General features: G+C 37.1%; 1 protein-coding gene across 1 annotated transcript in view; it reads left to right on the forward strand.

Annotated features, from left to right (window-relative positions):
- LRRC1 (leucine rich repeat containing 1) overlaps nucleotides 1–13346 on the forward strand; it is a 190897-nt gene that overhangs the window by 133757 nt on the left and 43794 nt on the right. Inside the window, exons 5-8 of the mRNA XM_044004083.1 lie at nucleotides 4919–4975; nucleotides 5441–5504; nucleotides 6131–6205; nucleotides 10449–10593. Of these exons, the coding sequence (XP_043860018.1) occupies nucleotides 4919–4975; nucleotides 5441–5504; nucleotides 6131–6205; nucleotides 10449–10593 (341 nt within the window). The remainder of the gene's footprint in view (nucleotides 1–4918; nucleotides 4976–5440; nucleotides 5505–6130; nucleotides 6206–10448; nucleotides 10594–13346) is intronic.

A 13346-nucleotide genomic window follows, 5' to 3' on the forward strand; every position in this document is an offset into this window, starting at 1 on the left:
TATTTCTGGGAGAAATTTGGGGTTACTTAAAGCATTATGCAGTTTTCCAAAGGCAGTGTGACCTGCTTGACTCTTCCTTTTTCTGGATTCAGTTCATTATTTATGCTTTGTTTCTGTTTCATATGTTTGTACTGATAGATCAGCTCCATCTGTGCATCCACGTGGATGCTATAATCAGGACAATAGCTATTCTTCATTCACTTGGTTCTTAAGTATGGATACTTTGAACTCTTTTGATTAATTTTGCTTCTCATTCTTCTGGAACTTGGTCCACTCATCATAAAGAGGAGTAAATGGAAGACTGCATCATCTATAGGGAATTCTTTGATTTGGGCTCCAAGCTGGGTATAACCCTTGACAGTGGGAAGCACCTTTGGCAAGCATAAAATCTCTGTTTCATGCCTGGCTTTATTATAATCAGAAGATCATCAAAGTTATCTGTTATGTCTTAATTGTTTAAAAGTCAGCAAGCACTAAGTATAGTAGGGTTTTCTCGTCTCTTTTCCTTTCAGGCAGTTGTGTGACTGTAAGGGTATAGTTGGTGAACATTATTTGGGAAAGTCTGATTCCCTTCTTAGATGTTTATCAAAGGTACCCTCAAATCACATATAAGTTATTACCATTTGTAGTGGTGGAAAAGTAGGCATTGATATTTTTATCTTGTTTTTAAGTAAGAAAAAACCTTGGATCTCCACCCTCAAGAGTGGAACATTGTCCCTTTTTTCAAATATCTTGAGAATCAATTCCTCAGTATCCTCCAGATTGATAGCTACCACATAAACCTCTTCCTCATTTAGCCATTTCTACTTCATTGTGCAGCATATTGGAGATGATGATATTAGAATAGAAATGTCATTAATAGGGAAAAGAGTTTGTTATAGAAATCTTTCTGGATCTCTCTCTCTCTCTCTCTCTCTCTCTCTCTCTCTCTCTCTCTCTGTCTTCCCTCCTCCCTTCCCTCCCTCTCTCTCCCTCCTTTTGTTTTTATCCCTAAATGTCCATGGGATGATCCAGGTTACAAGCCAAGCTTTCTTTTAATTTTCCTTGACTACTTGCTTATTATGAAGTGATCCTGCTCATAATCTTCTACTGTTATATTCCATAAGATTTTACAAATTAGTTTATGTTCTAAGCTAGTGTTGCCTTTGGCTAACCTACAGCTCTGCTTGGCAAGAAGACCTGAATTTGCAAGCTGAGGTAATTTCTAGGTTCTTTGAGTCTTTTCATTGTGGTATTTTACTATGCATTTACTTCAATTTCCTTAGGAAATGATGATGGAGTGTGTCAGTGTCTTCTCCTTTATCCATTTCTAATTCTTTTTGTATTAATAGCTGGTTTTGAATGAAGCATTGCCTCAATCAAGCCTCATGTCTCTTCATTTTGCTTCTGATTCTGAGATTTTGATCCTTGCTCTAGCAACCTGGTCTCTAACCATACACAGCTGCTTCAGAAATGATTCCTTCTAGGTAACCAGTTGTTTCTTGTCTAAAACCAAAATAATTTCAATTTTTTGTGATGGCATTTGCTGCTTGCAATATTGAGTACCTGACTTTTCTAGAAAGAAGTATTCATAACCTATAGATAACAAAGGCAGCTAGAATTATAACTGGGTTTGGTTTTTGCTTATTATTTAAAAAAATTAATTCAACATAGTGGCATTTTAAAAATGGAGATTTTTTTTACATCAAACATTATAAAATGCCTTCAATTAAAGGGTTTGTTTGTATAATTGTGATAGTGATAGCTAGCATCAAAACTTTAATGTTTGCTAAGCCCTTTATATACATTATCTTATTTAAGTCTTGAAATAACACTGTGAATTAAGTTTTATGGCTCTTATCATCCCCATTTGACAAATGAGGAAATAGAGGCTCTGACAATTTAAGTTATTTGCTTAGATCACACAATTAGTAAGTCTTATCCAAATTTACTAGACTCGAAGTCCAGTTCTCTGTTAGTACCTTTCAGTGAGAGAGAGAGAGAGAGAGAGAGAGAGAGAGAGAGAGAGAGAGTGTGTGTTTGCTCTTGTGAAACACACACATGCTCTAATGTGTACCTCTGGGCCTCAGTTTTCCCAGTTGTAAAATATGGATGTTGGATTAGATGAGCTCAAAGATCCCTTTCACATCAAAATAGAGGATCCTGTAATTGATTTTGTAAATGTGGTAATGCAAAAACATTAAATAACTATTCTTTTCTGCATTAAAATTGGTTAGGCTTTAAATGATTTTTTTCAAAACTTCATGGTAATGTAATTAACTCTACGAATTTCTGGTTCTCATGTACTTCCCCCTCTCCCCCCCTCCCCCCCATTTTGTTTACCTATAGGTAATACAGATTGATTTTAAAGTAGAGTATTGTGGTATTAGTCCAATGTTGTTTACTTTTCCCTGAATATAGTTTATATAACACCTGAATGTGGCTTAAAATTGGTGGTGTTTTTTCAGTATACTGATACATATTTTTGCATTTCAGAGACCTCATTTTGTGGCTGTGATATATATTTGAGGGTGACATATTTGGACAAATACAGAATAATGCATACTGCATTATTTTCTTCCCTTAAAACCCCACCTAAAAATACCATGCACTATAGACTTAAGAACAAGTACAATAGAATGTTTAAAAGTCAGGTCAAGTCAACAAGCATTTATCAATACCTACTATATGTCAGACACTCTGCTAAGCCCTAGGGATTCCAAGAAAGGTAAAAACCAGTCCTTGCTTTCAAGGAGCTCTAATGGGGGAGACAATATATAAAACAACTATGTATGAACAAGGACTATACCAGATAAATTGGAGATAATCACAGAGCAAAGTTACCAACATTTTAGGGAAATGAAACTTCCAAGCCCCGTGTAGAATTGCATTCCCTCTGTTGGTTTGCCTACCAGTTGTGAACAGAAACCTTGATTGATTTTTTTTTTTTAATTTTATTTTATTTTCACGGGCAATGGGGTTAAGTGACTTGCCCAGGGTCACACAGCTAGTAAGTGTTAAGTGTCTGAGACCGGATTTGAACTCAGGAACTCCTGAATCCAGGGCCGGTGCTTTATCCACTGCGCCACCTAGCCGCCCCCTTGATTGATTTTTTTAAAAGGATAAACTATTTGAAAAGTATTGAAAGGATTAAGTAACATATTGTTAATGCTTCAGTTTGCCCCATGTAATGGGACTTATTTTTTTATTTTTTTTTGCCAAATTCCAGTACCTGTACTCATTAAGAACTGTATTTATTCACTCTACCTAAAACTGATCATGGTAAATTTCAGTGTACAGTTTGCCTTTTAAATAATGGATTTATGGTCCAGGATTAAATTGAGGTTTAAAGAATTTCTATATCCTGATCATTCAAGTCAAATTCCCATTTTCTGATGTGGTATAACCTGTTTTTTCTCTAGGCTCAATATCTGGTTTATATTTTGTTTTCTGCAGGGAGGATAGAGGATTAAGACAGATTATGGTGTTAGGATAATGTTTGGCTCCTTGTGTTCTGTATGCACACAAATAACCCCTTGAATAATCTGAATTTTTCTTTGGTAAATATTATAAGAATTGGAGGGGTAAATGTAAAGTTTGGATACAGAGTATCTTAGTTGTAAGGATCCAAAGATGGATAGCCTATATGTTTTAATATAATATATCATATTGTTTATAACATCTTGTAAAAATGTATATTTTTTGTTATTAGGGGCCATTAAAATTCATTTCTAGAATCAACAACTAAGGGGAGAGATTTTTGTCATTTTTTCTCCCCCTTGCAGACACATAATGCCTTGTCCCATCTTTCTGGGGAAGGCAGCAGAATCTACTTAGAAGAATCCTGTGCTTTGAGTTTTAAAATCAAGTTCATCTCTAATCCATGCCACACATTTTTTTTTTTTTTTGGCATACATCTTAGGGAAAGCATTTAAAGTCTCTGGACCTCAATGTCTATGCCTTTAAAACAGGGATAATATGTGACCATTATTTGCATAAGTACAATAATATATATGAATGGCTCTGAGCCCTGTGAGATTAAAAGCATTATTATTTTTTATAGTCACGACACATCATTGGCACGTTAAAAAAAAAAAAAAAGCAACCCAGCAGAAACACATGTTGTGTTTCTATCTCTGTCCCCAGGGGTGGTTGTATTGATGGGAGTATTCACATGTTAGAAGCATGAGATGTTTGTTCTGGGGGTGTCTTGGAATCATAATAAATAAAATCATATGTTCTATTACTTAGATTTGTGCCCTGTCTACTTCCCAAAAAGTGACTAATGTTTTAACATTATGAAGTGTGGAATAGATGTTTTTATTCCTTACTGATTATTGAATAGATATTCTCCTCTCCACTCCCCCCACCTCCCCAAGCTATCACACTTTTTGTTGTTCAGTTATTTCAGTTGTGTCTAACTCTTTGTGACCCATTTGGGGTTTTCTTGGAAAATATATTGGAGTGGTTTTCCATTTCTTTCCCCAGCTTATTTTGTTTTTGTTTTTGTTTTTGTTTTTGTTTTTGTTTTTGTTTTTGTTTTTGTTTTTGTTTTTGTTTTTTAGTGAGGCAGTTGGGGTTAAATGACTTGCCCAGGGTCACACAGCTAGTAAGTGTTAAGTGTCTGAGGCCGGATTTGAACTCAGGTATTCCTGACTCCAGGGCGGGTGCTCTATCCACTGCACCACCTAGCTGCCCCACCAGCTTATTTTACAGAAGAGAAACTGAGGCAAGCAGAATCAAGTGACTTGCCCAGGGTCACATAGCTAGTGCATGTTGGAGGCTAGATTTGGACTCATGAAGATGAGCCTTCGCAACTCCAGGCCCAGCACTCTATCCTTATATTGTTTCATTAAGAGCTTCAGATTTAGGGAGAGGGGGGATGATGGGTATGGGATTATGAGGATTTTACTTATTCTTTTTCCTGATTAATTTCCAGCCTTTATAACCTGGCTTCACTGGAACTAAGAGAAAACCTACTTACATATTTGCCTGAGTGAGTTTCCAGGGGACCTGGGAGGGAGTATTGGAGAGAATTTTTTCCATGTAAAGATAGTCCATTGCCAGATGTGATGCATTTTTAAAAAATGATTTCATATTGGCCCCTTCCTTGCCTTTGCCTAATGAATTGTAATAAGTTGGTGGATGCTGAATTATTAAGCTGCCTCTCTATGGTAACACTGGAGTGTTTTGGTGGTGTCTGATTCCTGCAAATGCTCCCATATTAAATGCCATCTCACGCTAAATGACTTTTGTGGAAAGCAGTGCCATGTCCTAAAAGGCTGTGTATATTTGGAAAATAAACTGCCTTCACTTTCCAATTCTGTTTTTGATAGCTTTTAACTAATAATATATGCTGAAGCATATCTTTCAGAACTAGCATAAGCAGGGAAAGTGCTTTTGTTCTTGATTTCTACTCTAATTGATATTGCTTCTCCTTTTGGATCTTTTTCCCTCACAGATCTCTCACCCAGCTACAGAGACTAAAGGAACTTGATTTAGGAAACAATGAAATCTACAATTTGGTAAGCCTTTGTGGAAAGAAGATGGAAACTCAAAACTGTTTATCCTTATTAAATGTCATACCTCATTCATGGACAACCAGCTCTTTTAACTTTCATGGGTGAGCTGGAACCACTGAGGAATCTATCACAATTCACCCAGGGCTTATGAATTAGAGAGGGAAGGTGCTATTAGCAAGTCAGGGTTTAATGCTCAGCAGGGTGAAGGAGTTGGGATAAGAGTTAATTATAATGGATGGGAATGGGAACTGGCATTTTAGAGTAGAAAAGAGAAGGAAGTGGTAAGTGGGGACTTTGAAGCTTTATGAAGGCAGAGGAGTACTGATGATTGAGCATAAAGTAGAATGAACATTGGATGCTAATGAGAACATACTGGTGGTGGAATCTCAGTCTTTTTCAACCAAATCCAGGGAAATCACTATTTCAGAGCAAATCTAATTATGAACCAAATCTGCTTCCATTTTCTCTTTGGGTAGATTACTCATTGCCATATGACTTTTTCTTACTAAAGATAGACTAGATACTAGAATTGATGACAAATGTAGACTTCTGTTTTACTTACGTAATGACTGAGAATTTGGTCTATTTTTCCCCCCTCTTGATCATCATTTTATTTTGACTGCTTTTAGCCAGAAACAATTGGATCACTCCTACATCTCGAGGATCTCTGGTTGGATGGAAATCAGCTGGCTGAGTTGCCTCAGGTAGATGATAACTTTATAACAGCATAAAACACAACACAAACTCATTTCTGCCTTATAAGTAAAAACAGGACTTGCCAAACTGAGGAGTAATGGAAAACCACATTAGAAGGAAGATTTTTTTTTCAGACACTATTTATTATGCTTATTATAAGATAAAATTAAAATTCTCAATCATTCCTACCAATAGACTGTGAAGTCTTAGCAGGGACTGGTTCTTTTGGGGGGGGGGTAGGTGAGTGGGAAGGGGTGGAGCTTAACACAGCACCTAGTACTTAGTAGGTGCTTAATAAATGCTTATTTGCTTATTGACTTGTTAGAGTGCCTGATGTTTGGGAAACCTGTTATCTATATCTACCTAGCCTACTTTGGGCTCAACAGATGTCTGGGTAATTTCTGAGATCTGTTTTATAGTTGGCGTATATTTCTGTAGCACTTTATAAGGTGCCAAGTGCTTTGGAGTAATTTAAACTACTTACTGCTCTTAAGATTCCTGTGATAGTCAATATAAAAGCAGTATAAAAAGCTTTACTTATATGTCTCTCTTAAGCATTACAAGTTGTTTTGTTGGCATGTGGGTCTGTATTTTTCTCTTGTTATTACTAAATATAAGAACTATGTTCCAGATACAGTTGGGTCTCAAACAGATCTCGAAGTATAATAGCTATTTTATGCAGCCTTAATAAGCTGACTCTTCCATCTGGTGACCAGAAACAGCAACTTTTTAAAAAAGTACTCTTTTTATGAGTTTGCCACAATTTTGCTCATACTGCTCTAGGGTCGATTTCTGTTCTTTTTGTCCTTTTATTTCCCTCTCTTCCTCCATCTCTGAGTAGTTCTTTACTGAAGACTGAAACCAGTTTTAAGTTTAATAATTATATGTATGTGATTCTTTTTGAAACATTTTAAAATACAGTCAGGTCTGCTCTGACTTGACACTTGTGTTCCCCCAAAGAACTGAGCCATACACAATTGTGCAATAAAAACCACAGAGCTTGTGGGAAAAATGAAAGTAGGGGCACAATGCTTCAAACTTCATCAGTGGCACATAAGAAAAGAAATAGGAACCTACTAAAAATTGTAGCACAGTTTTCTATATGTTAAATGGCTATCAGATACACAAATACTACTATACATAGTAGCAGCATCCTCTGCCTCAGCTGCTGTTCAACCTGTGCCCCAATTATCACTGGCCGAGGCTGGAGTGTGGAACTTCAATGGGCTGCATGCAGCTCCAGAGTTGGAGGCCTGATCCATGGTGGAATGTGGGGTATTGGATAGGACAAAGCAGTCCTCCTTCACCCACAGTTCCTACTTCACCAGAAGATGTACCATAAATATGCACCTTACCTTGAAAAATACCTAAAATTTGCTTGTGGAAGTAGGCTTCTGAAGGGCTACAACTCGTGAGTTATTGTGAAGTGACATTATTTTTTGTGTTCTCTCAATGTTTCTGCAGGAGGAAATTACATATAAGCAAATTTAAAATTCACTTTGTGTTCAAAATGTGACAAATTTGCATTTTCAAAAAAAAAGCATTATGGAAGAACTGACTGTATAGATTGATTTGTTTAATTGTATTGTTTCAGCTGTAATGAATGTGTTTTGTTTTTTTTTCATGTCTTTGGGGGTAGTAACAATTTATTTATGCCAGTGAATTTATAAAGCATCTACTAGGTACAAGGCAAACTACTCTTCCAGATTCTCTGGCTTCTCTCCTACTTTCTCTCAATTTCTCTCTCTCTCTCTGTTTCTGTCTCTGTGTCTCTCTCTGTCTCTGTATATTTGTCTCTCTTTCTCACCTGTAGCTTACAAAGATGAAGCCCCTAGGGTAGTGTTATGAGTATATGTGTAGTTTTGTTTTTCTGTCATCCTTCATAAATCAGAAAAATCCATAGGAGTAACCTCTAGCCTGAATGTCACTGATCTCCCTTAATGGTAACCATAACACAGTTTTTAATGTCTTTTTTTTTTTCTGGGTTAATGAGCTTATGTTGACTTTCTGAATTGGTGGGCTCAAAAATTCCTAAGATAGTGAAATGAAAGATAATCATTACCAGAACATTTAGTGTGAATTTGGAGCTAGGTAGAAAGTTACTGGGAAATTCCAAGGTGGAGAAAGTGGGAGTGGTAGTTATTTGGGAGGTGGGAAGAGAGGAGGGAAAAGGGGATAGCCTGAGAATTAAGGAACACCAGCTGAGGGGCAGAGAAGCCTATATATATGTGTGTACACATGTAAATATACACTCCTCAGGATAGAATTTTAGTCTATGATCTTTTTAATCATCTGATTTATTTATGACAATCCACATTTATATTTACAAGTATCCTTGTACAATGAATTCCTGTTTTTCCAGAAAGGTCCAGTAAATCTGAATTCTTGTAATCTTAAAAATAGGCATATGACAAGGAAAGAAATTGATATATGGGATTTACTAATATTTTAGGAAAAAATAAATAAGAATTTGCTAAGTTTCCACCATGTTCCAGCTGCTATGCTAAGTGTAGGAAATAGACAGAAAGGCAACAAGAAGTCCTGTTCTCAAGGGGTTCACAGTTTAATGGAAGAGACAAAATTCAGTGTATATCCTGGGGTAATCAGATTATATATTTATTGCTAAAAATTAAAGTCAGTTCAATAAACAGTTATTAAGTGCTTCCTATGTGGCAGGTACTGTGCTAAGTGCTGAGGATAAGAAAAAAAAAAGATAGTTACTGCCCTCAAAGAGCTTACAGTCTAATGGGGGTAGACATTGCAGAAAAGGAAGAGTAGAGCAAGTCATTCGACAGGGTGCATAATTTTCTGTGGAGTTTCAACCAAGCATTGGCACTGATGGCAAATACAGTTACTGGGAAGGTTCCGAACCCTCTATCAAGGAAATCTTTGATAGGACTTTAATGTTCTGACCATCAGCCCTCTGATCAAAAAGGAGAGGCAACTGAGAGACTTGAGAAGGTACTGAGTATCAAAGCTGAGGCAGCCTAGCCAAGAAAAAAAACGTTAGAATAGTCCCTGTCCTCAAGGAGGTCACAATCTAAAAAAAAGTGTGATGAGACAAACAGAAATAAGTCAAATACGAGGCAGAATGGGATAAGGTCAAAGAAGCAGTCCAAGAAGAGTACCATGTCTCCCATAGCATATAGCTTTGCATTTAGCGGGTACTTGAATAGTTATATGTTGAATTAGATAAAATGGCATCAACAAAACAAGATAACTGTTGTTGTTCAGGCATTTATCAGTTTCTGAGTCTTTGTGAACCCATTTGGTGTTTCCTTTGCAAAGATACTGGAGTGGTTTGCCATTTCTTTCTCCAGCTCATTTTACAGATGAGGAAACTGAGGCAAACAGGGTTAAGTGACTTGCCCAGGGTCACACAGCTAGTAAGTGTTTGAGGTCAGATTTGAACTCAGGTCTGCCTGACTCCAGGCCCAGCACTCCTACTACACCACCTCAATTCTAGTTTTTAAACTGAAAGGTAAATTATTTTATGATTTGTTGAAATGTTTTCTCCAGTTTAGCTGAATGGCTATCAGCTAGAGGTCTGTGGTTTTGGGTATACTAATATTAAAAAAACAATTGAAGTAAGCAGAATTTTATCAGAGATGAGTGCATGATTAATGTGTGAAATGTATGCATCTTCTTAGAGAGTAACCCATTCCAAATTTGAATTTGTTGAAGTAGGGTTGTAGTTTCAATTTCCTTTACACAATAAACTTGTGTGATCTTGAACAAATCATTAAAATTCTTTGGACCTTAGTTAAATGGTGATGCTAGTACCTTACTTTTGTACAGGAAGATGGCCAAATAAGAAAGTAGCATAGTGTAGTGGAAAGAGTATTGATTGCAGAATCAGAGGGCCAGGTTTCAAATATTTTCCCCACATATCCTTGTCAAGTCTCTTCTTTGTTTTGAGCCTCATTTTCCTCATCTGTAAAATGAAGGGATTGGCCTAGGTAATCTACAAGGGGCCTTTTAGCTCCAAATGCTAGCATCCTAATTGTTTTCTAGAGGACTGTCATAGCTTTGAGAGTGAAGATTCAACAGTTTTGATCTGCTTTTCATGAAAAAAGTTATTATGGCTTCAATTCAGTTGTTAGATTTAAGTGATTTTCAAAATTTAGGAAAACATGTTTTCCTAACCCTTCCTTTGGGAATTTAATGGTGTAAGGTTGTTTCAGTACATTCCAGTGCAAACAATTCTCACATGTTTGAACAGGATTTTCTTTTTCTGTGTCATTAATGTAGGAAATAGGAAACTTGAAAAACCTGCTGTGCTTGGATGTCTCTGAAAATAAGCTGGAAAGACTTCCTGACGAGATCAGCGGCCTAGCTTCCCTAACAGATTTGGTCATTTCTCAGAATTTATTGGATGTTCTTCCTGATGGCATAGGTAAGTGTGAAACCCATCTGGGAATCAGAGACTTGTTTTGAGCTGTGAAATGTACTATGCATTATATACATTTCTTAAACTGCCTAAAAACTGCGTGCGTGCGTGTGTGTGTGTGTGTGTGTGTGTGTGTGTAATCGAGACAGAGATATAGACAGACATAGAGACCCAGACAGAGACAGAGATAGGCAGATAGAGGATTAATTTCTTATTTAAGCCCCTTTTCAGGTTACTTATGTAGGATGTGTGCACATTTGTGCTATTTATTCATTTTTCAACAAATGTGGGTTTTTTTTAATTTTAGAAAATCTTATTGATATCATTTTGTATTTACTTTGCCTACATTTCCCTTTCAAATTTTTCCCCTCTTCATTCATCTCTCCTTCCCAGAAAGCTGTCCCTTATAAGATTCACTGAATGTTTAACAGGTTTAGAGTCCATTAGGTAATAAGACAAAAATACTAATAGCTAAAACAAAATGGTGCATTATAACATGCATTGGAGAGCTGCATATCAAATTGATTTATAAGGTCTGAGGAGTGAAAAACATTTGACCTTATTACTTCCCTTCTCTAGAAACTTCAGTGGTTCCCTATTGCTTCTATCGTTTCTAAGTTATAAAACTCTTGGGTTTGGAATTTAAAGCCTTTCACAGTTTGGATTTGGCCTACTTTTCAGGGCTTATTGCGTATCATCCTTCTTTGTGCAAGGAAGTTACACTATTACCTCACCTCTGTTTCATTCAGAGCTCAAATCAGATGTCTTCCACAGGAAGCCTATTCTTTTCCCTTTCCCCCTGTTTCCCTCCTTCCCCATTACTTCACTACTTTATGTATTTTGTAGGGTAGGGGAGAAAACCTCTTAGGTTAATGTTGTTGAGTTTTCATTTCCGTATGACTCTTCATGACCCCATTTGGGGTTTTCTTGGCAAAAATACTAGAGTGGTTTGCCATTTATTTCTCCAGCTCATTTTACAGATGAGGCAACTGAGGCAAACAGGGTTAAATGACTTGCCCAGCATCACACTGCTAGTAAGTATCTGAGGCCAGATTTGAACTCAGGAAGATGAGTCTTCCTGGCTCCAGGCCCAGCACTCTATCCACTGGGTCACCTAGTTGTCCTCTCTTCAACTGATATAGTGGTCTAAACCAGCAGTAATAAGGACCTGTAGTAAGTTAGTGACACTGGAAAGAGAGGAGAGGATGAATGTGAAGGAGTTTGCAGAGAACAAAAACAAATGTAGATTCTCTCTCTCTCTCTTTTTTTTAAAAAAAGTTTATTATATTCATTTTTATTAGGCAAAATATCAGGCTTGGCTTGGTTTGGAAGTGATTTGGAGTTTATTGATTATAAAAATACTCAAACTGACATCACTAGTACCTGGTATGTATCTGTTTGTGGGAGCTGAGTTGGATCAGATATGGATGAAAAGAATGAAAATTTCCCATGGTGTGAAATTACCTGGTTTAAATACTTCTAGTATAGCATAGTAAATGACTTTATACCAAAAAGTTTCTTTCTTGGCCTTTTGCAAAGGCTAACAATTCATAAAAGTAGAACCTTCTTTCAGCAATTTTTAGTACTCTAAAAAAGCCAAATTCTTCCCCTCATGAATAAATTGTTGTTCAGTTGTTTCAGTTGTGTCCAACTCTTCACGACCCCATTTTGGGCTTTCTTGGCAAAGATACTAGAGTGGTTTGCCATTTCCTTCTCCAGCTTATTTTACAGATGAGGAAACTGAGGCAAAGAGGAGTAAGTGATTTGCACAGGGTCACACAGCTAGTAAGTGTCTGAGGACAGATCAGAACTCAGGAAGATGAGTCTTTCAGGTTTTGTTTTTTTTTTAGTGAGGCAATTGGGGTTAAGTGACTTGCCCAGGGTCACACAGCTAGTAAGTGTTAAGTGTCTGAGGCCAGATTTGAACTCAGGTACTCCTGACTCCAGGGCCAGTGCTCTATCCACTGCGCCACCTAGCTGCCCCTAAGATGAGTCTTTCTAAGTCATGTTATCCACTGCACCACATTATGGATAAATAGTCTTCATCATTATCATCATCACCACTAATTTATGGTCTGTAGAACACTTTACTTAGTGTCTCATTTGATGTTCACAGTAACCCTGTGAGATAAATGGGGCAATATCAGCCTCACCCCCTTTTTAACAGATGTAGAGACTGAAGCTTATAGGTTGAGGGACTTGTCCAGTGTCTAAGGCAAGACTTAAATTCGGGTCTTTCTAGCTCCAAGTCTTAACATTCTACCCAGTAGATCACATTGCCTCTCCTTAGGTGGTTCAGGAAAGTAAGCTAACACCAGAGAAATGGTAATGGATCATATTTATATTACGTTTTGTCATTTTTGTTTTGTTTTGTTTTTGGTGAGGCACTTGGGGTTAAGTGACTTGCCCAGGGTCACACAGCTAGTAAGTGTTAAGTGTCTGAGGCCGCATTTGAACTCAGGTCCTCCTGACTCCAGGGCCGGTGCTCTATCTACTGCACCACCTAGCTGCCCCATGTTGTGTCATTTGTAAAGTACTTTTTTTTTCATAAACTAATGAAGTAGATCATGCAAATACTGTCATCTTCATTGTATATACAGAGAAACTTGGTTAAGTGACTAGCCCATAGTTACATGACTAGTAAGGGGCAGAACTAGAATTTTAACCCTGATTGTCTAACTCCTAGACACAAGCTCTTTTCACTCTATCCCATGTGGGTCTAGCATATATCAGAAAAATACTTTGAAAAAGTGAGAAAC

This window comes from Dromiciops gliroides, chromosome 4 (assembly GCF_019393635.1).
Source record: "Dromiciops gliroides isolate mDroGli1 chromosome 4, mDroGli1.pri, whole genome shotgun sequence".
Taxonomy (NCBI): domain Eukaryota; kingdom Metazoa; phylum Chordata; class Mammalia; order Microbiotheria; family Microbiotheriidae; genus Dromiciops; species Dromiciops gliroides.